Here is a 24,875-nt window from a genome sequence, read left to right as displayed (position 1 = left end):
CTGCTGGAGTCAAAATAGATATTTGGTTGTTGTGCACAGTATTCTATTTATGTGCACCTTGATTGACCCTGTTTTATAGTAAGAGACTGCTGCTTGCTTTATACAATGCACTTGGATTTTTGCTTGCTGAGCAAATGTTATGTGCATATGTCTGTTTAGAAAACATCATACATTTTGATACCAAGTTATCTCTGTCTCAATTCAGGTTAACTTTGGGTCCCAACCTAGATTCTGTAAAACATTGCTGTAAAAATAAACATTGCTGTAAAATGAGTGCAGATTTTGTATAAACCCACAGTGTATTTGTGGCATATGGACTTAATTATTCAGCATTTTATGTGAAAATAAATCAGTTCAGCCTCCAAAGTTGAACAGCTTAATCTTCTCTTCTTCAGAGAATACAGTAGCATCAGGCTACTTGGCATGCTACTGACAAGCAACTAATCCATTACCAAATATAGTTTGAAGCATGTTACATACATTGTACATTATACACATACTTTATATTGTGTAAGTGAAGCCTACAAGTTGCTTTTACATGCATGTATTGAGATGGATTTAATTCATAAAATTAAGTAGAAGTAAGTAAATATGTATTGTTAAATGTAGTATACGTTTAAATTAAGCTACACACAACACAAAAATCAATCATTTATAGTACCTTTTGGCATTAGTGGTGATCTAATATGTTGACAAAATTTACATCATTTAACAGAAAAAAAACATGTTCATGTCATGTAAGAGGTTTGTGGAAGTAGATGTTTGTAGAAAAAAAGCATGGATATTCAATGTTTATGTGTGTGTGCAATGATATCTGATATCTGTGTGGCCCAGATACAAAGGATTGAAGTGTGTCACTCCTCACTAACTGAACTGGATCTTCCATAGCACTATGGTAATAAACTGCGTCCTATACAATAACAGCTTTCAAAGACACTCTTTAAACCATTGGGGGTTTAGGGGAAATTAAAGTGGGTCCCCATGGTGCTATAGTGACACTGGAATCCATAGCTGCTGCCTGTGTTACTTTTCCTATTCACCACTACCGTATGTTGTAGGCTGAATAAAACACTGCTGACATTAACTCCATTGTCTGACGCAGATTTTAGATTCAGTTAGATAGATGGGCTGTTATAGCAGTAATTTGAGTGGATAGGGGGAGAAAGAGTGAGTCATGCAGTTTCAGAGTACTATATTATATTATTGTGACCGAAAACACCACAACTATACTAAATATAGAATGCTAAAAGGCCACACTGACTTAAAGGACGAAAATCAGATCATGAACAAATAAATGTGGCTGTGAAATGGCAACATTTGTTCAAGAATTTGCTGATTTATAAAAAAAAAAGCTAGTTTTAATAGAAATGTGTAATATGATTCTCCTTCATAACAGCAATCAATGTTTTCAGATCGTATTCCATTTTGGAAAAAAATCTTGCAACCCTCTCCTGAAACTACAAGTACAAGACACTGAAACAGTGCTGTGAACTATATTAAGCAGTAGTCCACCTATAGTATGACAATTAAGTACTGAATTTTACTTTTGTTTGCCTACATGTACTAAATCCCGAATGTCAAAATCTAGCCCTCTACTCGCACACCTTAGAGGTGTGTGTCTGTTTGTGTGTGTGTGTGTGTGTGTGTGTGTGTGTGTGTGTGTGCACCAGTGTCTGAGTGTTTGAGTAACACTAATTATTTATGTCTGTCTACAGTTGTTTTTCATTAAGCTAAAAGTGGTTAAACGCTGATTCAGAAAGAATGAGACATCTATCACTGAGACACAAACACAAAGAAATCCATACACACGTCCATACGACCACACACACATACACAAACTGGTGGACACACCATGTATACTGATAACATTCTCAGCCACAAACGGTAAGCTGCTGTAGACACACACACAAACCGTGCATAAGGTGCTCCACCTACACACTCTGTCACACACACACACACACACACACTCTCTTGGACATAGCTTTTAAGGGCTCTAACTATCAATAGGTGTTTGATTGTTAAAGGCTGTCATGATCTTATTAGTGAAATGTGCTGTGGTTGGTTGCTAATTCCTGTTTGTTAATGTGCAGTGCCAGCAGACTAAAGATTGATGGACTAGTTCAGACCAGAGATGGAATTCTCTCCCATCTGCATTCTTGTGTCCTCCCAGATAGTTTTGTCTTCCAATCTACAAGACAAGCAGTGGTTCAAAAACAATGACAGCCAAAGATGGATAAAGATCCTAGCCTTTTACTTGCCAAAAAAAAAACAAAGGTGTTACTTGTCTCAGAGGAAAAAAGGGAAGCCTTACAATTCACTATGAAAACAATGCATTGTGGTGGCTTTAGTGTAGAGCCTGTTGAAGCAGCTTTGGAAATGAACATCGGTGTGTCTTAATAGATGCTGCAGTGTCAATTATACAGCCAATCTGAAATTATAAATATGTATTCTTTGTGTGCTCATTGTTGGGGCTTGTTCTCCCCAAGATAACTCGGGAAGGACACAGTCCACAAGTACTGACTGACAATTAGATATACAACCCTGCTGCATGACCAATGTTTCCTCCTACTGTAGGACGTCTTACCGTGATGATATTTAAAACCACCAGCACATACATATTTGCAGACAATGTGTCTGGGTTTTTAACAAGAGGCAGAACCAGGTAACCAGGCTCGCTGCTTTGCTCAGTGGCACTTTGGCTGTTACAGTGGATGCTGTATATGTAGTACCAGCCTAATGCCAGCCTCTAGCACACAATTCAATACTGTACATCTACCATTCAGTGCTGGGAATAAATCAACCTTTAGTTATTAATCAGCCTCTCTACCTCAAGGTCATATTTGTTGTTATTTCCAGCCAACTCCAGTGATAATCTCATTATTGCAGCCTACAGCTGATCAGCCTTGAGTGACAGCAAGACAGTATTGCTCACACCGATATTATCACCGTGCTTAATCATCACTGGTTAATTTTTTCTTCAATTCTCAGCTGTATCCTGTGGTAACCCTGGCACCCCAGCACATGGCAGAATTGTCTTCAGTGATGGCATCACTTTCGGCAGCTCGGTGGCCTATGCATGCTGGGATGGCTTCAAAACATCAGGCCTGACAACCAGACACTGCACAACAAATGGGACATGGACAGGACAACCCCCAGACTGCACTGGTAGGAAACATTTAAAATTGTTGCTCTACTGTTACTATCACTGTTATTATTAATGGTAACAGCAAGGGTAGCAAAGATAGCTTCATTAGCTGTAGAACTACAAGTACTACTGCAAATACTGTCAGTGTTGGTGCATGCATAGTGGAGTTTTTTTGTTAAGGATCCAAGAGGACTATAAATTGTGCATGAACTGGGCAACCTGCTTCTGTACAGGCACAGAACTATACAAGGGTAAGTTTGTTGTGTCTGAGATTTCAACTTGTATAGTTCAACAGAGCCAGTCAGAGGTTTGGGAAAAGGAAGAAAAAGAAGGTGGGAGGTAGCTGAATTGAAGTAGGATGTGCTTTAGGAAAGTTAAGGACGGCAGTCTGTGAGAAAGTTGAGTAGGAGGATGAGGTTAAGGGGCAGACAGGGAGAAGTAGGGGGGTTCAGACTATGTTAGAAAACACAGTAAGTTAAAATACAGAGACTGGATAAAATAAAATTGTCCAAAAATGTTACTGCACCATCTGACTGATATACACTATACTGTATCCATGACTATTGGTCCTGTAAAATTTCTCTCACTTTTAGTGATCAGTTGCGGAGACCCTGGACCCGTAGCCAATGGGATCTATCTAGGAAGTGAGTTTACCTTCAACCATACAGTGACCTACCACTGTAATCCTGGTCACCTGATGGAACCACCTGGACGCAGTGTTCTGCACTGCACCAAAGATGGAACCTGGAACCAAACCAAACCCAGCTGTAAAGGTAAGAAGGACTAAGACCTTAACTAACTCCTTCCTAAGGGCCCGTGTCCACCAAAGCGTTTTTTCCTGAAGCCAGCGTCTTTTTTTCAATTCATTGCAATGGGAGCTCCGCGTTTTTACTTGCTGGTAAAAACGGCAGGAGCGTGACGAGGCGCTGAGCTTCTTTTTCCGTGCTGAGCTTTTTTTTCCAGTCGCCGAGAGTTGAAAAATGGAGAAGGGTCCAGCTGCAGCCCACAGACAAACCCATAGACTGTATATAAATATCTGTATAAATTGGGGCTGGGTATTATCGCATTAACCATTAATTAATTAACACAGATAATTATTTTATCTCACGTTAACACAGTTTTTGAAAGTCTGTTGCTCACTGGCTCTGAATACACATACAGTCAAACCGTGGGTCACAGGAGGGGTGGGATGTTGATCAGCCTGCAAATCACCTACCCAAACAAGCAGTGGAGGGAGGCCTCGGCAGACTACGTTGGACGCAGTGTGTGGGAAAAGTAGATAAACAAAAGCAAGACAAGCAAAAAAATGCCATAGCGAAGTGGATAGCTGCACACTGCATTCTGATTTAGTATTGGGGAAGATGTCGGTTTTAGGAACGTTCTTAAAATCACAACATAGTCGCTTGACCCCGCGGGGTTGCTCTGTGCTCCTCGGGTGAACAGGAGACCAACGCTCCGCGAGTAAACGGCAGGCGCTCTATGGAGAGTAACCATAGCAACGGCTTCTGTGCGCTACACAGCTATAGCCTATTTAACTTGCTATTAAAAATTATAGGCTACATAACTTGACCTGATAGGCCTACACCAAGTTTGGCGGGGATGCTCTGCCATGCTAATTCCCTCCTGTTGATGTCCTATTTAGTAAACAGTAATAGATTCTGGAAACTCACAAACAGCGAGGATCAGTCTCTCTACCAATGATTTGTGCTATGCGTTGCGTACAAAGAGTCAAGACAATTTAACTTTGGGAGCTGGTGGGTGTGTGCGTGAGGCAAGCAAACCGCGACAGTTTCACGGGAACACACCCGCTTGTTGCTACATCTTGTGCTTGACCACTTCACCTTACTACTGAACATGGAAATATTTTATTGCTACTGTGTAAAGGGAACACTGCTGGTAAAAAAAACACCTTAAGTTAAGTTACTGGAAAGCTTTTTCAAAGTATTGTTGATTTCAAGAGACTGAAACAGAAATCTGCTAATAACAAGGTACATAACAATGGAGAATAAAACATGTTATAGAGCTGTACAATTGCAGCAAAAGAAGCCCCACAAAAAAAGTGACAATTTAAATAAGAACAGTATTATTTCAGTGTGTGCATACTAAAATAACAGATTGTAACTTTAACAGTACGTTAGGAAGAGGCCAAGGAAAGATTAACATTGCTCCTTACACGTGTTAAATTTGAGTTTATTTCCTGAAACCCCTGTTTTTGTTCATAAGCACAAAGGGGGAATTAAAAAAGAATGCATTAAAATAAAATGAGTCACAGTTTTACAGCAGCCCATATTTAGAGTTTAGACTGTGATACTCAACAACAGCGAAAGGGAATGTTTCCTGAGATCTTCCCTGCCGCTTCTTCCCACAAACAGAAAATCTCCTGCTGGCTCATGCAGTTGCAGAGGCTTTGAACTGAGATGAAAAAAACTGAGTAAGCCGGCAGAGAGGCTACTGAGAGGGAACCGCAGAGAGATGCAGAGAAAGGGAAAGCAGAAGTTAAAGATACTGTAGGTGAAAGAGAATGAGACTGAGGCAAGAAATTGAAAAGAAAAAATTTGAAGGAAAGGAAAAGAATGGGAGACAGAGGGAGAGATACAGGTAGGAAAATGCTGCAAGTCCTTTATCTCTCTGTTTCTCTTCCTTTTGTTCACCCTCTGTCTTTTCGTCTTTGCCCTCTTTTGCTCCTCACTTTCTCCCCCTCTTTAGGTGCTAATTCTGCTGTTCACATGTTTTTTTATTCAGCTCCCCTGTATCCATCCCGTCTGTTTTCTCCCACTTCAAACAATTCACAACTCGCCATGTTTTGTAACAACAGCTTCTTCGAGCAGAGACATAAATGCACACACAGAAACATATTGAATGGAGGAGTTGTAAAGCCATAAAAGTGTAGCTTGACAGGCAAAATGAATTGAGTGAGGAAGAATGAGAGCTTGAGCAAGCGAGACACTGAGGAGCAGGAGAGTGAAAGAAAGAAAGAATGAAGGAGTAAAGGGAGGAAGAATTGAAGGGATGACAAGGTGTAGTGGAAGAAAACATTGGATAACAGAGGAGACACACAAAGACAGAGTAATTCAGAGATTAAGATAGAAAGAAAATGGGAGGTGGAAAAAGAGAGACTCAGGTGGATGAATGAAAAAGGAGAGTGCGATGAGCCATCAGTGGGGCTACAAGGAGAAAGCGACAGAGAAGCAAGTGAGAGAGAGGAAGCAAATGATGTGAGAAACAAAGAGAGGCAAATCAATACCTGCCCCCAAACCTGTAAACACACTGTGAGAAAAGGGATTAAGCCCATAAAATGTGTTGGCTGGGTGAATTGCGCCATGGGAGATATGCCTAAAAGACGAACGGAGGAAGGGAGAAGCCGTAATGGTGTGAGAAGGAGACCAGGAGAACAATGGAAGAAGATAAAAGAGTACTGGATCTGGGACAAAAGGACAAAGAAGAAAGGTGCAGGGAGAAGGAGAAGAAGGGCTGGAGGGAGAGATTGGGGGGGTGGGGAGTAGGAAGACAGAAAGGAGGCAGGGGACCAAAGTGTAAGAAGTAAGTGTGGAGTGTGGAGATGTGAGAGGAAAGAAGAAAGGGTGGGGAAAGGAGTCAATGATTGCAGTGACAGATGGAAGAGCAGAGGTGCGTAAGCAAGCAGGGATGAGTATTACTCCTCCAGACTCATATGAAGCTAACTCAGTCTATTCACAAGATGGGAGAGACACAGAGAGAAAAGACGAGTTCAGAAACCTTCAATTATAGTCACAAGTGTTCTTTGGGCATCAGAGACCTGCAGACATATTGTGCCGGAATATTAACTGCTGAAGTCAATAAGAGTGTTTAATTTATTTTTAGACAGTGGGAGGGGGCCAGATTATACAGGGAGGGGTCCCCACAAAGATAGTAGAATGAACAGGGCTCCATGGATTTTGGGAGGGGCTCATAGAGAATGCATAGGGTTCAAAATAAAGTTTTTGATAAACCCTCATTCAATTGATAATTTGAATCCCCATTATCTGTTGGCTAGCCACCAGCTATTGTTTCTGGAGACAACAACAGAAAATGATGAACAACATGCTTTAAGAAACTGGCTTTGGAATTGTCTTGTGTGCAGGTGTGTCGATTTTTGTAACGGGACTAGCAACAAGCAGAACATGTTGTAGAGCAGAGAATTGGGAGGATGACTTTAGGGAGATGCAAGGCTTCTTCAGGACACCGGTGACATACAAAGCCAGAATTAGTCATTAGTTTGCTGCGAGGACCAGCGGTTGCCTAGAAACCTGCAATGTTACAAAGAAAAGATTTAGTTTTTGGTTTTGGTTTTTTTGGAGTTCAGAACAATTTTTTGTTAATTGCACTTTGATTCTGCATCCAAAAGACTGGTCATACTGCAACAGAGAAAGAGAAAAGACACAGGGAAAAAAGGAAAAGAAAATAAGATAAAAAGTTGACTAAATCAAGAGTTTAAGGAAGAGTCCAGGTGAGAAACAAAACACAGAAAAAGTAATAGTCAAACTAAGAGAGAAGCAAGATTCCCAAATAGTGTGCATATTTGGTATTATTGTCGAAACAACACTTGTTATATTAATGCATTTTGTCTATTTTTTTTTCTGTTCATTTCAGTATTTGATTATTGCTGCGTCTTCTGTGTACATACCATGTATGTGTTGTTTATGCATGCACGTCTGTGTATCTGTGTCTGTCTTCCTCCCTCTCTGTGTATGCCTGTGTGCACTGTATATCATCATAGCAGAGTGAATGGAGCGTGAAACCATCTGTCTCCTGGTTAGATGAGAATTACACTGACTTTATTAGATGTTTGAAACCATGCAGATGGTTATCATTATCTTAGGGAGTTAGGCACAGGCACGCTCATGGACGCGCCCACACAGGTGTTTATCGGGGTGTTATGAAGTTATATGCATAGACGTCTATGCTCATACAACACTCTTGCATGTATGAACACAGGTTTGTTTGAATCATTAGCATTACATAAATAGCAATCCCATATAGTGAGTCTCAAGTATAAATATGTAATTCTTCCTGAAATCCCCAATGTAGGAAAAAATTTCTAAAGGAGGAGGTTGATGGAGAAGCTGCCTTGTGGATAGTATTGCATTTAAATTAGCAGACTTGAGGAAAACAATATCACAGCTAAATCACAGTGGAAGCAGAAATTTCATCACAGACAACGCAAACCCCCTAAATGTCCGTACAGAAACTCTCAGTCCATATGGTGACCATGGTTTGTCTTTTGGTTAAGCAACTTAAATCTGGTGACCTAGGTCATCTGCTGCTTTAAGACAGTAAATGTCCATATGGTGATCATGGCAGTATGCTGCTTTTGCTGTTCTTGTTTTATACTTGATGTCACACTGCAGCCATATTTTATTGTGTTTATTTATTCATTGTTTATTTGAGAAAGTACAATGTACAATGATCAACATTCAAAACAAATGTAAATGTACATGAGTTGAGCTTCTGTTACAGGCCATGGTTACCTCTCGCCTCGACTATTGCAATGCCCTCCTAGCGGGTCTTCCAGCTTGTGTGGTGAGAACGCAGCAGCATGTCTGGTTTTGATCAGCCCAAAAGGACTCATGTCACTCCATTGCTGTGTGACCTCCACTGGCTACCCGTGGCCTCCAGAATCAGATTCAAGTCACTAATGCTTGCATACAGAGTGACTACTGGTTCTGCACCCATCTACCTAAACTCCATAATACAAGTTTATGTTCGTTCTCGGCCGCTACGCTCCTCCAACGAACGCCGCCTGGCTCTGCCATCCCTTCACACAAAGCAATCCTAGTCCCGGCTGTTCTCAGCTCTTGAAAACTCATCTCTTCCGAGAACACTTCCTCTTATAACACCTCTAACTCCTAACATCTAACATGCACTTCCTGTGCTCTTCTTCTTCTATCCCCTTACAATTATTTTGTATTGATTGCACTTTTTTTTAAATTTTAAATTCTTTCACTAGGTATTTACCCCATTGATGCGATATGTGCCATTAGCGCTTACTAGTAATTACTGCTGCTTTATGTATTGTCAGTTGTAGATCTCATGCTCTGTTAATGATTGTATGTTGTTCCTCAAATGTAAGTCACTTTGGATAAAAGCGTCTGCCAAATGAGTAAATGTAATGTAATGAGTAAGCCACGAGCTAGTTTTCATCAGCAGTCCCTTTGCCTGATGTTGTTAGGCATCCAAAAATAATAAAACTAATACAAAACAATAAACAATGGATAGAAATAACATTACTTTAAAAATTGGGCTGGGCAAGTTAATGCATTATTTAATTAACGCTGACAATTATTTTATCTCGTGTTAACACAGTTTTTATTATTATTATTTTGAAAGTCCGTTGCTCACAGGCTCTGAATACACATACAGTCAAACCGTGGGTCACAGGAGGGGTGGGATGTTGATCAGCCTGCAATCACCCAGCCAAACAAGCAGTGGAGGCTTCGGCAGACTAGGTTGAATGCAGCTTGTGGGAGAAGTAGATAAACAAAAGCAAGGCAAGCAAACAATTAAATGCCATAGCAGATAGCTACACACTGCATGCTGATTAGTAAAACTCACAAACGTCAGGGATCAGTCTCTCTTCCAATGATTTGTGCAGCACGTTGCATACAAAAAGTTCAAGACAATTCAACTCGGCACTTGTCACTACGCCTTGTGCTCGACCACTTCACCTCACTCTAACAGGGACACTTGCTACTGAACATAGACTGTTTATGCTGCTCCCTGATAAAAGAAAAATGTTTCTTCTGATACCTGCCCAGAAAAAAAAAAACAAGAAAACAGATTTATATATGTTAACCTGTTGCTCAGAAGGTGCCTGTTAGGATTTTATGATCGTGACTCTGGACTCGGATGGTAACTTGTTTTAACAAGCCAGATAAAAGGTAATGCCCTGGCAGTGGCAAATAGCTTTGGTTTTATATTTGATTTGATTACATTAATGTTTGAGATTTACAAGAAATATTTTATCGCTACTGTGTAAAGGGAATACTGCTGGTAAAAAGCACCTTATTTGTTTAAAGTGTTTGCAAACCACATCTTATTGAACTTTTGTGTATATAGCAGTACATTTAAATTAAAAGTGCGCAATACAGTACTTTAGAATTCATTGTTACATTTTTTTTGCATAACAATGCGATTAATCACGATTAATCGTAGAAAATCATGCAATTATTTGCGATTACATTTTTCAATCGTTGTCCAGCACTAGTTAAAAACATAAACAATTGGTTAAACAACATGAGCATTGTCATGTACCATTGTGAATTCCTCATTATAAGCACTTGTTTACTACATATCAGAGATTAGAGAGGGGAAGCACAGTGGGTAGCTCGTTGATCAGCGTGTGGGGTTTTTCCTGCATTTTGTCTGGTGCATACTGGGGTAGACACCAGCCCCCGACATGACTAAATACACAAGCATTTGGCTTTGGCAAATGTTACAATGCACATTTTACATTTAAGTTTTTCTTCAGGGGGCCGTTGTTTCAATTGTTGTATCTTAGGGCTGCATATCCACCAGGGACAAGCCTTAACTGCTGTTTTCTTGTCTTTGACAATCTGAGAGCTCATCATGTTATTTGGTGCTGATTAATTTGTCTCTACTGAAGGCAAAAAGATGTTAGTTCAAATGAAGTATAAAAATCCTATTGTAATAATATTAGTCATTACTGGCATACTATTTGTTAAACTATCTGTTTTGTACTGATATCTACGGCGTTAGAGCAGTGTCAGCGTAAAAAAAAAGTTCATTCTTTCACTTGTTAGAGCCTACATCCTGTATACTGAATATTGCAAACGGTAGAAAGTAAGACGAGACAGATTAAATCCAACAGAAACACACCTACAGTCACAGCTAACAGCTGTATTTGGATGGATGGATGGAAACCGAGCACCTGGTGGAGAGAACATGCTAATTCAGTACACACAGGAAGGATCAGTGCAGAGATTCCAACACCATGCACCATGTACCATCTTCAGTGCTATAGGTGGTCTTTTACATCTCTGTGTGTGTTTCAGTGATCCAGTGTGGACCTCCTCCTCAAGTACATCATGGGAAAGTAGAAGGAACCGACCATTCATGGGGATCGAGTGTGAGCTACAGTTGTTTCCATGGTTACCAGTTGTCCACCCCTGCTGTGTTAACCTGTGAGGGAAATGGGACGTGGACAGGAGACGTACCACAGTGTCTGCGTAAGTTTCGCTACCTAAAAACTACTACTTAGTAAATTTAAGTAACTTTATCCACACATCACAGTTTCCCTTTCAGCAGCATTAGCAGTTCAAATCAAAAGTCCTAACTGTATGCATCTCATTTAAGCTGTGCTGTGTGGCGATCCTGGCTCTCCTGGAGGAGGATTCAGAGAGGGGAACATTTTTTCCTACCGGTCAGTGGCTATATCTAGCAATTACTGACCTAAACACTGCTTTTCATATATTCATGTATGATAGGTGTGTAAAACAACAAAAGGAATGTTGTAGAAAGGCTGTCAACCTTTTTGAAATACTTGCTGCATGTATCCTATCTGTCCTATGGACATCAAACAATACTTACATTTTTTGTATTTTTGTATATATGTGTAATCAAATCTTTGTCTCCTATACAGGTCAGAGGTCAGGTTCTACTGCCATGCCCCCTACTTGCTGGTAGGCTCTGCCTCCAGGGTCTGTCAAGCTGAGGGGATTTGGAGTGGCCAACAACCAGCCTGTATAGGTAATATAAATATAGGTATTGGTAAACACCAAGTAACTTTTGCTATAAAACACACTACGAGTGTGTGTGGTGTTGTTGTTTCTTCCAGTATAAAGCTTTTAGTTTATGCTCACTTTCGGGAAGGAAAAATGAATAGCATTGTCTTCAGTGCTCTTTACATCCTTCTGCATCACACACAGACAAACCTGCATACATGTGAGGTACAAAATTACACCATTGTATGTTTGTGTACATCTTTGAAATATTATATATATTAATCTTTCCATAATTGTGAGGAACAGACATTTTGTATACTGCAAAAAAAAAACATTACATCAACAAGTTATGAATACAGTTGATTGAAATCAGATTATTGGTAAACAGGATTGTGGAGTTTACCCTTGTACACATTTTAGCATTAGTATTCCTGTGCAGATAGAGCTGAAGATATTATCTAATAAATAGATGAAGTGTGAAGTTTTGATGTCAGCGTTTGGTTTCTATAAAGATTTTATCTCGGAAAAGAATCCCTTGATTTTTTGAAGGAAAATTTAGGTTCTTGTGGTAACTGCTCTGAAAGCATGAAGCTTATTTTGGAACAAGCTGTGAAATCAAAAGGAAAAAGCAGAATTATTGTGTAAGAACTGAAGTGGAAAGCAGCCTTGTAGCAACACTGCAGCCAGCTTAGAATGTTCCTCGGTTATGTCGTACAAAGCATGGTGGAACCCATTTGCCCTGACCATTATTGAATTACTTCTTGTGACTTGTATCTTTCATAATTGCTGCTGGATGATGTCAGTCTTTTATCCATATACTGTACATTATTTTAAGTAGTAGAAGCTCAAGTTGCAAGTACTCCAGTGTATTGCAGTATTGGAGTACTAATACTTTTACTTTACTGCTCGATAATCCAGCAAAACAATTATGGTGCACTGTAGCTGAACATCTGTGCTGACCACATTGGTAAACTTGCAGTACGTATGAAATATCAGAATGCTTCCTTGACTTGGAGAATGATTATAAAAATGTGAAAGAATATAATGCCCAATGCTAATGTGTGTGTGTGTGTGTGTCTGTGTGTGTGTCTGTGTGTGGGTAGACCCAGCCTTCAACAACTGTCGTGACCCAGGAACTCCAGCCTATGGTATCCCGGTCATGGCCCAGGGTTTTCAGGTGACAAATATATCATTTGTGTGCTTGACAAAACTGCGGTATAATCCTTCAAATAACATTTAATACATAAAGAATCGGACATGTATTTACATTTGCACTTTTAAATAAAAACTGGCTGAGTGAAAGTGCAGCATGCAGAGTTGTGTTGGTAAGTACATTAGGTTCCAAACAAAAGTTAATATATTCTGTCCATCTGAGATACAGTAGGCCTAAAGTTTGCAAAGTTCCTCAGTTGGACAAACAAGAGCCAATCAAAAATGCAGGTCAAAACTTCTGATTAAAAGTGGCACCCAGACTTTACAGATGACAAAAAGAGGCAATATTTCCTTTTGTCTTAGGAACCAGGCTGTCTGGAGCGCACACAACAACCTACTGATAGAATATATTGGCCATAAATCCATAATGTTTTGTTAGACTTAAAGAGTTATGGGCTAAATGTAATGGAAACTAACCCATACTGTTGATTGTAACATGTCTTAAGAAGCTAACAGCAAGAGGACTTTTGTTTTGCTTTTACATCATGAAGGTTGGCAGTAAGATTTCCTTCAAGTGCCGTAAGAACTACCACATCCTTGGTTCCACCACAAGAACGTGCCTAGAAAACCTAACCTGGAGTGGAACTCAACCTGAGTGCATATGTGAGGAATAACTATGTCTTTTATTACCGTGTACAAATATTATTTTTCCTCATCATAGTGTGTGCGTTAATTCAATTCATCTGTTTTTTTTGTTACTGGTGAGATTTTTTTTTTATGTTCATGTTGCATTTTACTCAATATTTATTTTGGTTAGTGTAAACTCTGGGTTTATTATTCTCTGCTCCATCACTCAGCCCATTCATGCAGACAGCCAGAGACCCCCAGCAATGTAGATGTTCGAGCTATGGACCTGCCTACCTTGGGATATACGCTGATCTACACCTGTCAAGATGGTTTCTATCTGGCTGGGGGATCAGAGCACAGAACCTGCAAAAGTGATGGGAGATGGTCAGGCAAACCTCCGCTCTGTAAAGGTATCTAGATCCTATCTTGAAAATGTGCAGCTTGTATAAAATGGGCTCCTGTTGAGCCTAAGATCTAAACTGGATGTCATAATACCATATGGCTTTAGATAAATACAGATTATCACCCTGATATTATTGCTATGCTCTCATAAATCAGCCTTAGGCTTACCATGAATGCTTGGGTGATGTTTTTTTGTTGTTGTTTTTCACACACTCATGGCCCTACCTAGTCTGAAACACAAGGAATGGGTGGCTGTGAATGCTGTGAACCATACAGGAAATACTGCCAGTTCCTTTTTATGTGTGGAATATCAATGTAAAAAGCAAATTTTATGGCTTATTATATTAATAAATACTTCCTGTCACACATTAAATTTGTCATCTTTTCCCAATCCTATTCATACCAAATATACTGCCAATAAACTAAACCATCAAGTAAGCTAATCTAAACTTAATCCTATTTTATGTTTCAGTTGGAGTGAAGGTCAATCCCAAAGGCAGAGGAGAGTCAGATGTCCAGAAGAACAAGATTCGAGGTATGCAAAAAAAAACACTACAACACACACATACACTGTAGTACTTAAACCACAGATGTAAATTTCAAATCGAAATGCTGTTCACCTTACCGTTCTTTTAATCAACAGGATTGTCACAAAGTATTTTCCAGAGAGGTATTGTGGTAGAACGTTGTAGTGAGTGTTAACCATTTGAGTCTTCTGTCTGGACAAGCAGTCTTGTGTCAGATTTATACAACGAAGGCTCAGACGAAGTAAATAAATCAGTCAAAACATTCAGGTGCAATACCATGAAATACCTTGTAAGTTTGAAGTGGGATTTTATAATCAATAAATGCATTTAGAGGGAGCCAGCAAAGAGACTGACACCAGAGGGAGAGACCAAAGTTGTGCAATTTTTGCAAGAATAGTAAAGCTGCTGAGTTTTGAATAAGTCATATTTTAAAGTGTGGGATTCAGACAGGCTGATCCCAACCCACTGCAGCTGTCAATTACGAAGGTATATGTTTTGTCTGTTTCTCAGGAAACGCCTTCACCCTTATCTCGCCATAATTTCTGATCATTACTGTAAACTTGTGGCTTGGAAAAGTTGCAAAGGTTGGTTGGCAAGCATGCTGAAGTTGATCCTTTCAAACTGAGAAATCCACATGGTGTTACTCGTCACACTTTAAAGCAGGGGTGAAATTGTTAACAGCAGCATTAGCAGCAGCAAACTTTTGATTGAAAAAAGTCAAGCGAGCTTTAAATTTCTTCTTGTTTTTGTTTTTTTGTCTCCATTACAGTTCCAGTGGACGTGTTCTCTCCAAACTCTGAGTGGAGCGGTTTTTACGAGTATCTAGGGAAGAGACAGGCCACCACATTTACAGTTACTGGGTTCAATGCTACCAGCGGCAGAGTTAACGTCACATTGCTAGAGACCAGCGGAGTGTCAATCAGACTGTCAGGTAAAAAACAAAGATCACAATAATGTTATTAAGAGTCACTCTAATGAATTTTACTCGAAGTAACTTCAGAAAAGACCTATCATTATGTTATTTTTATGTTTTAAGAGTTTGAAAATAGGATACGTAAAACTGAGCCAATAAACTAATTTGTTGAATCTGTTTTATTTTCTAAGATTAAATTTACATCAACAAATCCTGTCGTAAATGTTCAAAGTCATAAAATGTACATAAAAAAGAACATACGTTTCTTTAACAACCCTGAAGAAGATAAGTGGATATAGAGAATGTGTGGGAAATGCTTATTAATATTCATATTCAAATATTGGATAAATGAAAATAAAGTTGACCTGTCTTTGTAAACTTTCACAGTCTGCATTCTCACAAAAGAGTTGTAGAAGATAAAGAGAAACTGGTTATTAATACGTTAAATAATATAACATGCAGAGGCACTGGTGACAAAGTTGTGTGCCTTGGCCCCTGCACATCAAGGCAGGTAATACATTACCTTAGCAACATAATCTCCCGGGTGTAGTGCTGTAGTGCACATGATGCTTTTTTCTTTCATCTACATGTACTGTAGATACATGCAGTGTGTTGTATAGAAATGACTGGCAGGTTAAAAAAACAGGTTAAGCCTCCAAAATAGTTGTGTTTAAGCAACTGAGAATAACTGTCTGACTCTCCCACTGACACTTGACTTTTCACAATGACATTTCACAATCAGCAGTTCAGCTTGAACATGAAAGATGTTCTGCCGGTGAGAGACGAGGGCTCTCAATGCATAAAATAATTTTTCTTTTGCACGGACTTGTCATATTGAACAGCAGCAGCTTCTGTGTTGGCACTATAGTTAACCAAGTAGAGACATGTAGCTGAAGGGTAAATGTCACCTTTCCTCCACTATTGTGTCAGGTGTTTGGTGAAGAAAATAGAATGTGATAATTCAAAATGTTGATGTGCTTTTTTTTCTGTGTTTGTCAGTCAGCCTGTCTGTCTGTTTGCCTACGACCCTGTCTTTCTGTATATCAACCTCCTCAATGTCTTCCTCCATTCTTTTTCTCTCCAAGCGCCAACTCAAATTAGAAGTAAAATTGTGATTATTATACCAGATTCAGGCACTTACCCCATTCTCTGTACAGTGCCTCCAAAACAATATCTCTCTGTATATATCTATTCATCCAGGTACCTATAAGTCAGAGGAGAACCAGCTGCTATTGAAGGTCTACCAGGTGAAGGGCCCGGCAGAGCATTTCCTCAGCAAGTTTAAAAACGACAACTGGGCTATGGATGGATATGTAAGACATACTTCTCAAAGCATTTCAAGCATTTGACAAAGACATCTTTTTAGTAACAATCAATATCACAATAATAATGTTGATATTCTTGGACAACAGAATTATAACAGGATATGAACGTATCATTAAAGTCGATAAATGCTGATATTGAATTATTGCCCTGTCCTACCCTGTAACAATAATATAATACCATCCACACCACATTACTCACCCTGCACCTACTACAGTGAACAGGGTCTTGCGAGAGAGGTGTATTGAAATTCCAGACAAATCCTCAGTCCCATTTTGCAAAACAGATTTATAAATACAATGAACTCTAATTAATGTCTTTTCAAATAGAGGAATAATGTGATTTACCAAGAAGCTTTTGTTTCCATGACAAAGGTGTAAGTAAATTATCACCACTAGCTAAATTAAAGAAAAGTCATCAGAATCCAAAAATCCCAATACATGTCTATGCACTTGTAACCAAGAATTCAGTATAGTTGAAATGAAAGTGGTGTCAGTTTTTTTCTTTTATTAGTCTATCCACAATGTTTACTGTCTTTTAAACTTTTATAGGCCAAATCTATAGAGTAGTTTAAAATGAAGACATCCAGAAATGAACTATTTGCAGAGTTGGCCATTATAAAGAATGAAAGTTTATCTCCTACATGTCACATCTAATTGCTGTCTGTCATATTTTCTAACTGTGTCTAAAATTATTTTTCACAGAATGTAGATAAATAGAAATGTAGTATATGTGACTTTACCCACTGAACTGAAGGGGAATTGAAAAGAATAGTAAGACTTACCTATTTTACGATTTCTTGCCAAGAGTTAGATGAAAACATACAACTTAGCTAAGCATAAAGACTGGAAGCAGCTTGCTTGGCCAAAGGTTTAAAACATCTTCATACCAGGACTTCTACAGCTCACAAATTTTATCAATAAAATAAAAAATGTGTAGAAGGTTAAAAACAATAGTTTATGGTTTTTACAGAGAGTTACATGCTGGAACTATGTCTGCACATTACACTTCATTTAGTATTGTACAATATATTTCTCTTCTGCCATTTAATTTGAGTGTCCGCTTTCTGAGTGTGAAATATATCCAGTATATATTGCCCAAAAAAGATTCCAACTATCACACTTTACAGATTTGAAAAGTTCCATGCAACATTACACCAAATGGTGATGACACAAAATGATGATAATTAATAAGTTACTGAATGCTCACTTTATTGCTCACTATAGAGTAAACTATGGTATCTAGGGATTCAAGAAGGAGTAAACGAGGGAGAGATTTGCTGTGTATTCATATTTTCTAATTCATATTCTTTAGATTTTGGATGTATGCAATCAGCTACATTAAATTTGATATGAGTATTGAATGCTATGGGTGTCTAGAAAGAGAGATAAAGAGCAAAAAATAAAGATAGAAAGTCATCTGGGACAAGTCAGGCTAAAAATGATTCCTGAAAAACAGTCCTACAGTTGTTGATTTGTGGATAAAACATTGCTGCTTCAATCTCCAAACACAAGATGGTGGAGAAGGGAGCAGAAGGAGGTGGGGACAGGAAAGTGGCCAGAGTACAGGATGTGGAGAGACTTTTTGAAACTTACTTCTACTGTAATCCTCAAAAATGACAACATTAAGCTGACTAGTGTTACCTTGAAGTTGTCAACCATACACAGTCAATTATACAGGAAGGTCATTACATATTTGAAAATATTTTCACCCTACAACCACACCTGTCTCATACATCCTATTTTTGAATCATAAGCCACTTTGCTTAGTATTCTGCACTGTTTCCATAGTGAAAAAAGTGAGAGTTGAAGACTGTCCACTATACCATCAGGCTAACACTTGTTTCTTTTCTACCTCCATCACATAATCCTTTACTCCTAAAACAAAATATCCAGTGTCTTCCACTGTCTGTGCAAAAAAGGCTGATATTAAACTGTATGTTTTATTTTTCAGGTGACTGCAGAATCAGACCAGAAAACATTTGTCTACCAGGGCCATATTCACAGTAAAGATTTTGGCAAGTTCCATCTGACACGGCAAGGTGGGTCTGTCTGAAACATCAGCACCAATAACAACCAGAACAAACAATACAGCCATAAATCTTCCGGGGAACACAAAGTCATGCTGAAAGTGGAACAATGTGGAAAACCTAAAATATAGAGTCAATATCATTGAAATGTTGTAGTTAGTGTAGTGTAAAATCATTTAATTTTGGACAGTAAACATGAATAGAATAGCTTAAGTGTACAGAATAATAATCTAAGAAGCACACATGTAGAAAAGGGGTTTGGCTGTTTTGTGTTCATGCATTTGTGGGTTTATCTGTCTCTCTATCCCCAGGCCCTGTAACCATGGCAATGGATCCATCCAACCCCTACACAAACAGCAGCTCTGTGGCAGCAGCCATCTTAGTTCCCTTCTTTGCCCTCATCCTGTCTGGATTTGCCTTCTACCTCTACAAGCACAGGTAAGCGATGTCCTCAATGTAAATCAATCAAAGAAGGACAGACAGCAGAGTAGAATACAAACACAGGTGTTTACCTTCTGGCTTTCTCTGCTATCTTTGTAAAATAAAAAAAAATATTTTATAAAAAAATAGTTTTGATGCCTTCAATGAAAGTAATGTAAAAGCGTATCACTGAGTACAGCGTAGTAAAGTAAAAGTGAAATTATAACACACACATGAACAGAATCTCAATCAGTTAATATTTGATAGGTTCACCTGCTGAATGAAAATATTGGAATTATTTATTCATTTATTTCAGACACTAACTTATTTTTGGTTGCACTGCATTGTGTCTCTTAAGGCCTACTGGCGATGAAAGACTTATTACTGCATATCTGCTTTTTGGTAAATGTTAGTGGCAAAATGGTGGGACCTCTCAATCTGAGAGGCTGTCACCAAAACTTGCCTGTGTTTATCTAGCTTCTCAAAGTGAGAAAAAGCATAAAGCATCAATTAAAAGAAAATCCTTTTTATTGAGAGTAAGTCTCCAAAACTTACTAAACAACTCGATCTTACAGCACTGTTCCTAGAAGTGATTCTGAGATGCTTAATAAATATGAGCACTGATGGACAGTTTATTATTTATGTTTCAGACAGCGGAAATGTTTTTGCTATCAGTTGTAGCTACACTTGAAGTATTTTGAAGTGACAGTTTTATGTGGCTTTTTGATTATCCTCAAGAAGAAGAAAAATAAACCACAAACAAAATGAGTCCATTAATGCAAAATGCATGTAGACAAGGGAGGACCTTTCTCTTGATTGTAAGCATTTGTTACACTGAGGACATTTGTTATACAAAGAATTAAAACAATATTGCAGTCTCACACAATGGTGTAACCATTTCCTTTCACAAAACAAATCAAACCGTCTTTTATATATATGTATTTTAAGACACAGGGCTCTAATTTAATGAAGGTGAAAATGTCCAGGCCAGCTTCACTTACAAGAAAAGTGTTGTCAAATATACACCAGCCTATATATTATAATACTGCTTTCACAATTGCTTTCAAGGGCAGATATTGTCCTTTTTCAAGTTCAATTCAGATTACAGTAGACTATGAAATCCCTTATAACATCCTGTCTATGAATAATAATGTGAAGTAGCTTTTTACAGGACAGTGATCTGTACAGTTGGACTTCAGTTTATTGTAGTCTGACAAAATTTTCCTTATAGTTGTTAAAATTCTTAAAAAAAATAGTTTGTTTAATCCATTGCTTGACTGGATAAACATTTCCCATAAATATCACAGACAAAAACATTCATAGTGAATGCCCTTATACATCCTACAAGCAGTTGTGGATGACATTATTGTTAGGCATCACCCAATAAACTAACCTTGAATACATCTTCCCTAATGACATTGAAAATTGAATGATATGAATGATGTCAATTCACTTGTATGAGATGAAAAATAATAGTCATTAGTATGACCAAATAGGTGCTGACAGACGAGTAACTTACTTGCAAACTGCCAAATTGGTAGTTCACCAGCATGTGTCCCTTGGACCACCTTGCACCTATGTCACATTAGAGCTCATTTGATAAAGAGAGTGATGAAATATTTTTTGAAAATGATTAATTAGCGAGTCCAAATTATGTAGAGGTGATGACTGTTTGATACACACTGTATCCTAAAACAACTGAAATATTTTATGGGGACCAGATGGACAGGCAGGTTTACAGGAGTTTTAAAAGATAATTATAGCGCTAAAACTCCAACCATGAAGGTTAAATCTGATTGACCTTAGATATTAATTATTGTTCCTAGAAAGTTCACAAAAGCCTTACAATGACTAAAGATGCAAGATTATTCAGAATTATATTGAGGGTAAAATGTCATCACTAATATTTTCTGTTAAAGACTTGTGTGTCTACATCTAAGGGGTGTTCTGACTTATAAACTTCATCACTCAAAGTTATCATACTCATCTAACAGTAGTAGTATTATTGCACATTAATATGTTGGCTTGCCATTTATGGCAGCTGCAGTGAAAGTGAAGCGTCCTGCTCTATTGACGTTATAGAGGAAACACAGACTGTTTGCCGGTAGGTCGAAACATGCTTTGTTAGCCAGTTAGTAATGTGCTTTGCTATGTACTAACCAGTTAGTATAATAAATCCTGTGGATGCTAGGATGGTGTCTACTATGTAGAGGAACATGCAGACTTACACAGATATTGACAGTAATAACTGATTAGGCCAGTAGATGACTAACAGTACCATTACATCACTTTCCACTGTGTTACACAACCTGCTTGAAAGTTGTGTGTGCTAGCGCAATGCTAGTTAATGTATATTAAAGCTGATGGTTGTATGCAGGACATTGTCTGCTGACACAGATGACAATGAGAGACCAAAAGACACCTGGGGGCCTGGCGGCAGGTAAGACTGGCACCTGTCATTCATCTGGTTTCAAACAGCAACCAGATCTCCGCCCGCCGCCACATCCTCCGTCAAACTCGTCATTCCCTTGTTTTCAGTTTTTAGATTTTTCTTCATGCTGTTAAGTAAGGCTGCACGATTGACCAACATATAAAAATGTTATTTGCTGACCTGAATTTGTGTACTTTTTTTTGTATTGCTGGAAAATAAAAATTAAACCTGTAAACCAAAATGAATATTAATTCAGCAAGAAATGGAACAAGGAGATGCCCCCTGTTAGCTTAAAGTAATTGGGGTGACACTTACAAAAAATTAAAACAATTAGGTTTTTTAAAACAGTGCAGCCCTACTGTGTCAAACAGCAATCATAGATTGAGGGCTTTTAGTTTTGTCTTTGATCTCATTGTCATCTCTCTGTCAGCATTATGTCATCAAGAACAAATACAGTATTTGACCTACAATAAACTGGTCTGATTAATACTAGTAATATGTATACTTCTGTATGCTGTTGCTTTTTTCTACTGTTAACTTTAATTTTCATTTCTTTAATCTTGATTTAACAGTACTTGTATGATAAAGTTAATTTTGCTAACAAAATGCCGAGCCTAACATAATGGCAAACCAACAGAAATAGAAAAATATTCCTTACATAACAATATTAAAGCTTAAATGAGAAACTAAAAGCAAGGTGTGAGTGTGCACGCTGCAGTTTCTTCCTGCTTTGGCTCATCTGCCTGTACAGTATCTACACTACTGTCACAGCAATTATGTGTGCATTCTACCAGTAAAATTAAACTATTGTACCTACAGCCACAACCAGAAACTAGTGCAGCGATTTGAACTACAGCCACGCAGGGAGGTCTGCCGTGTGTGTGCAGTTTTGTAAAGTAATGGGTTGAGCATGTAGGGTAGGCTTAGTGGCTCCCCAGGGTTGGATTTCTACCATTGCACACACACACACACACACGTACACACGCTCTTAATGAGGTCAGAGTCAAACAGCGTTTCAGCTGCAGCACTCCTCCCTGCTAATAGTTCCACAGGGTTTGGGAGTAAGTGATTATATCTAACTGGATTATAGGACCTGATTATCCAAAAATGTAATCTGCGACAAACAGACAAATTAGGAGGGGCTAGTCATATTTCACCATGTTTGAACCCCTGCAGTAAGTTTCTTAAAATCTTCATTCGGGCAGATTGAGTAATAATATATTCTTTTGAACTAAAACCATTGGGTACCATTTGCAGAGTGATGGCAGGTTGAAAGCGCACAGTCACACTCGCTTGAGAGCAGCAGATGGGCACTGGGCAGCTGAACCACTGAAGCAGGCAGTTGTTATGGTTCATGTTCTCCCTCTTGCCAGAATTTGCAATTTGTAGGTTTTTACCAGAAACCCACTCTTACCAAGTTTGCGTCTTTAATGTCAAAAGTAAAGCTGCCAATCAACATGTCAGTTGAAAAGGGACAGAGAATGTTTTTTTTAAGTTTACTTTTTTTTTAACATGTTCTAGAAATAAATGAGACAAACATAAATTCAAAGATCAATATTTGCTTAATTGTGAATCTATACCTTTACAAGTATGTACATCTTCTCCTATGCATGCAAACTTTTCACACAAAAGAAAAAGTCTGACTTTTCACATACGACCTAAATAAGTGTTCCTATCTTACAGTCAGCTGAGATCGTTTTACTCAAAACAAACTCATCGACCTACACAAGATCCATCAGACACAGAGCAATACGAGCATCTCACGTGTGTCTGTGAGACTCGACTATACAGTCTTTGTGCTGGAAAACCAAACCACTGAACTAAAAGCTGCATAGACCTACCATGACACTACAGACAACACTACAGACGTATGTGTTAATTCTTACTGGGCTCAGCACTACCACTGACAATTTTACATGATACTGAGTCAATTAGAAATATCACTTAATACAGGTCATGCTAAATTAGTGCCAGACGTGTCACAGCTAATGCATATTGTACATTAAAACAAGGACCTCAGCAAATTTAAGCAACTTAATCCCACTGTCCTAAAATGTCTATGAGTTTGTGGTTTAGTCATTTTGTGTTTCAGAGGCCTACACCTGTTTTGTGTGTACTGTGTTTTTATTTTTAACATTAAATACTAATAATAATTTTGCAAAAATATTTTTGTGAAAAACATGTATCTACCATGAACACAATTATTTCCTTCTTCTTTTTTTTTCAGGACACGTCCCAAGGTCCAGTTCAATGGCTATGTCGGCCATGAGAGCTCCAATGGCCAGGCATCATTTGAAAACCCAATGTATGACACCAACATGAAGCCTACTGAGGCTAAGGCAGTTCGATTTGATACTACACTCAATACAGTCTGCACTGTGGTATAGTCCAACAAACCTGCCACTGCCTGTACAGTGGTTCAGTCCAGTTTCCCTGTTGCAGTCTGCGGTGTGGTTTCAGAGAAGAAAGAACAAACTTATGATTTGGACTCGTCACCGTGGGCAGTCTGTGTTGTAGCATGCTGGTCCTCTGTCGGCATAATCTGCACAATAATGCAGCTCTGCTCCACCTCCTACCTGAACAATGGTATCATCCACCTATTCCTATAGTCTGAAAGAGCGAAATAAGTTGGAACCAATAAACAAGGGAGTAAATAATAACATCATCAAATAACATGAAATCTGTTGATCAGACAGACATCCAGGAAAAACACAGAAAGATGGTACAACTAATTGACTTTCCTCAAAGAACGACAACCTGATTGACCAGTGCTCGTCCAGTGTCAGGTGACAAAATTTGGCCCAACCTTCTTATGGAAAGGGCCGGAGTTATATGGCTCTCAAATACCATCCCTGCAACCTGAATAGTGGTTTGCCCAACCGAACCAACCCATAGCCCATGCCAAATTTACACAGTGGTATAGGCTTACTAACTCCCCTGTGACCAGACATGGGTTTGACTGATGCAAGGTTCTACCCTCAGGGGAAGCAGATATAGTATTCCACCCTTCAACCCCCTCTAGACATTGAATAGTAATTGGATGGTTCCTATACCTCAACACAAAAAACATCATTAGTGCTGGACCAAAAACCTCCCACTGGACTGGACAAGACTGCACTCTCTGACGTAATGACAGCTTTTAGAGTCTGTTTTGGTGGAATCTGATATTGATTGGACAGACTGCTGTAAAGTTGACAACCAAATGCC

At 38.7% G+C, this 24,875-nt stretch overlaps 1 protein-coding gene across 1 annotated transcript in view; it reads left to right on the top strand.

Annotated features, from left to right (window-relative positions):
- Positions 1 to 24,328, top strand: part of LOC123959318 (CUB and sushi domain-containing protein 1-like) — a 364,541-nt gene extending 340,213 nt beyond the window's left edge. The window contains exons 56-69 of the mRNA XM_046033278.1: positions 2,989 to 3,165; positions 3,739 to 3,918; positions 11,176 to 11,349; positions 11,477 to 11,543; positions 11,763 to 11,869; positions 12,948 to 13,021; positions 13,548 to 13,659; positions 13,854 to 14,033; positions 14,498 to 14,560; positions 15,322 to 15,483; positions 16,666 to 16,778; positions 18,742 to 18,829; positions 19,129 to 19,255; positions 23,896 to 24,328. Of these exons, the coding sequence (XP_045889234.1) occupies positions 2,989 to 3,165; positions 3,739 to 3,918; positions 11,176 to 11,349; positions 11,477 to 11,543; positions 11,763 to 11,869; positions 12,948 to 13,021; positions 13,548 to 13,659; positions 13,854 to 14,033; positions 14,498 to 14,560; positions 15,322 to 15,483; positions 16,666 to 16,778; positions 18,742 to 18,829; positions 19,129 to 19,255; positions 23,896 to 24,055 (1,784 nt within the window). The 3' untranslated portion in view covers positions 24,056 to 24,328. The remainder of the gene's footprint in view (positions 1 to 2,988; positions 3,166 to 3,738; positions 3,919 to 11,175; positions 11,350 to 11,476; positions 11,544 to 11,762; positions 11,870 to 12,947; positions 13,022 to 13,547; positions 13,660 to 13,853; positions 14,034 to 14,497; positions 14,561 to 15,321; positions 15,484 to 16,665; positions 16,779 to 18,741; positions 18,830 to 19,128; positions 19,256 to 23,895) is intronic.
- Positions 24,329 to 24,875: the final 547 nt, after the last annotated feature.

Source organism: Micropterus dolomieu, linkage group LG20 (genome assembly GCF_021292245.1).
Source record: "Micropterus dolomieu isolate WLL.071019.BEF.003 ecotype Adirondacks linkage group LG20, ASM2129224v1, whole genome shotgun sequence".
Classification (NCBI taxonomy): Eukaryota; Metazoa; Chordata; class Actinopteri; order Centrarchiformes; family Centrarchidae; genus Micropterus; species Micropterus dolomieu.
The sequence above is the reverse complement of the archived record's forward strand: the minus strand, read 5'-3'. Positions and strand labels throughout refer to the sequence as shown.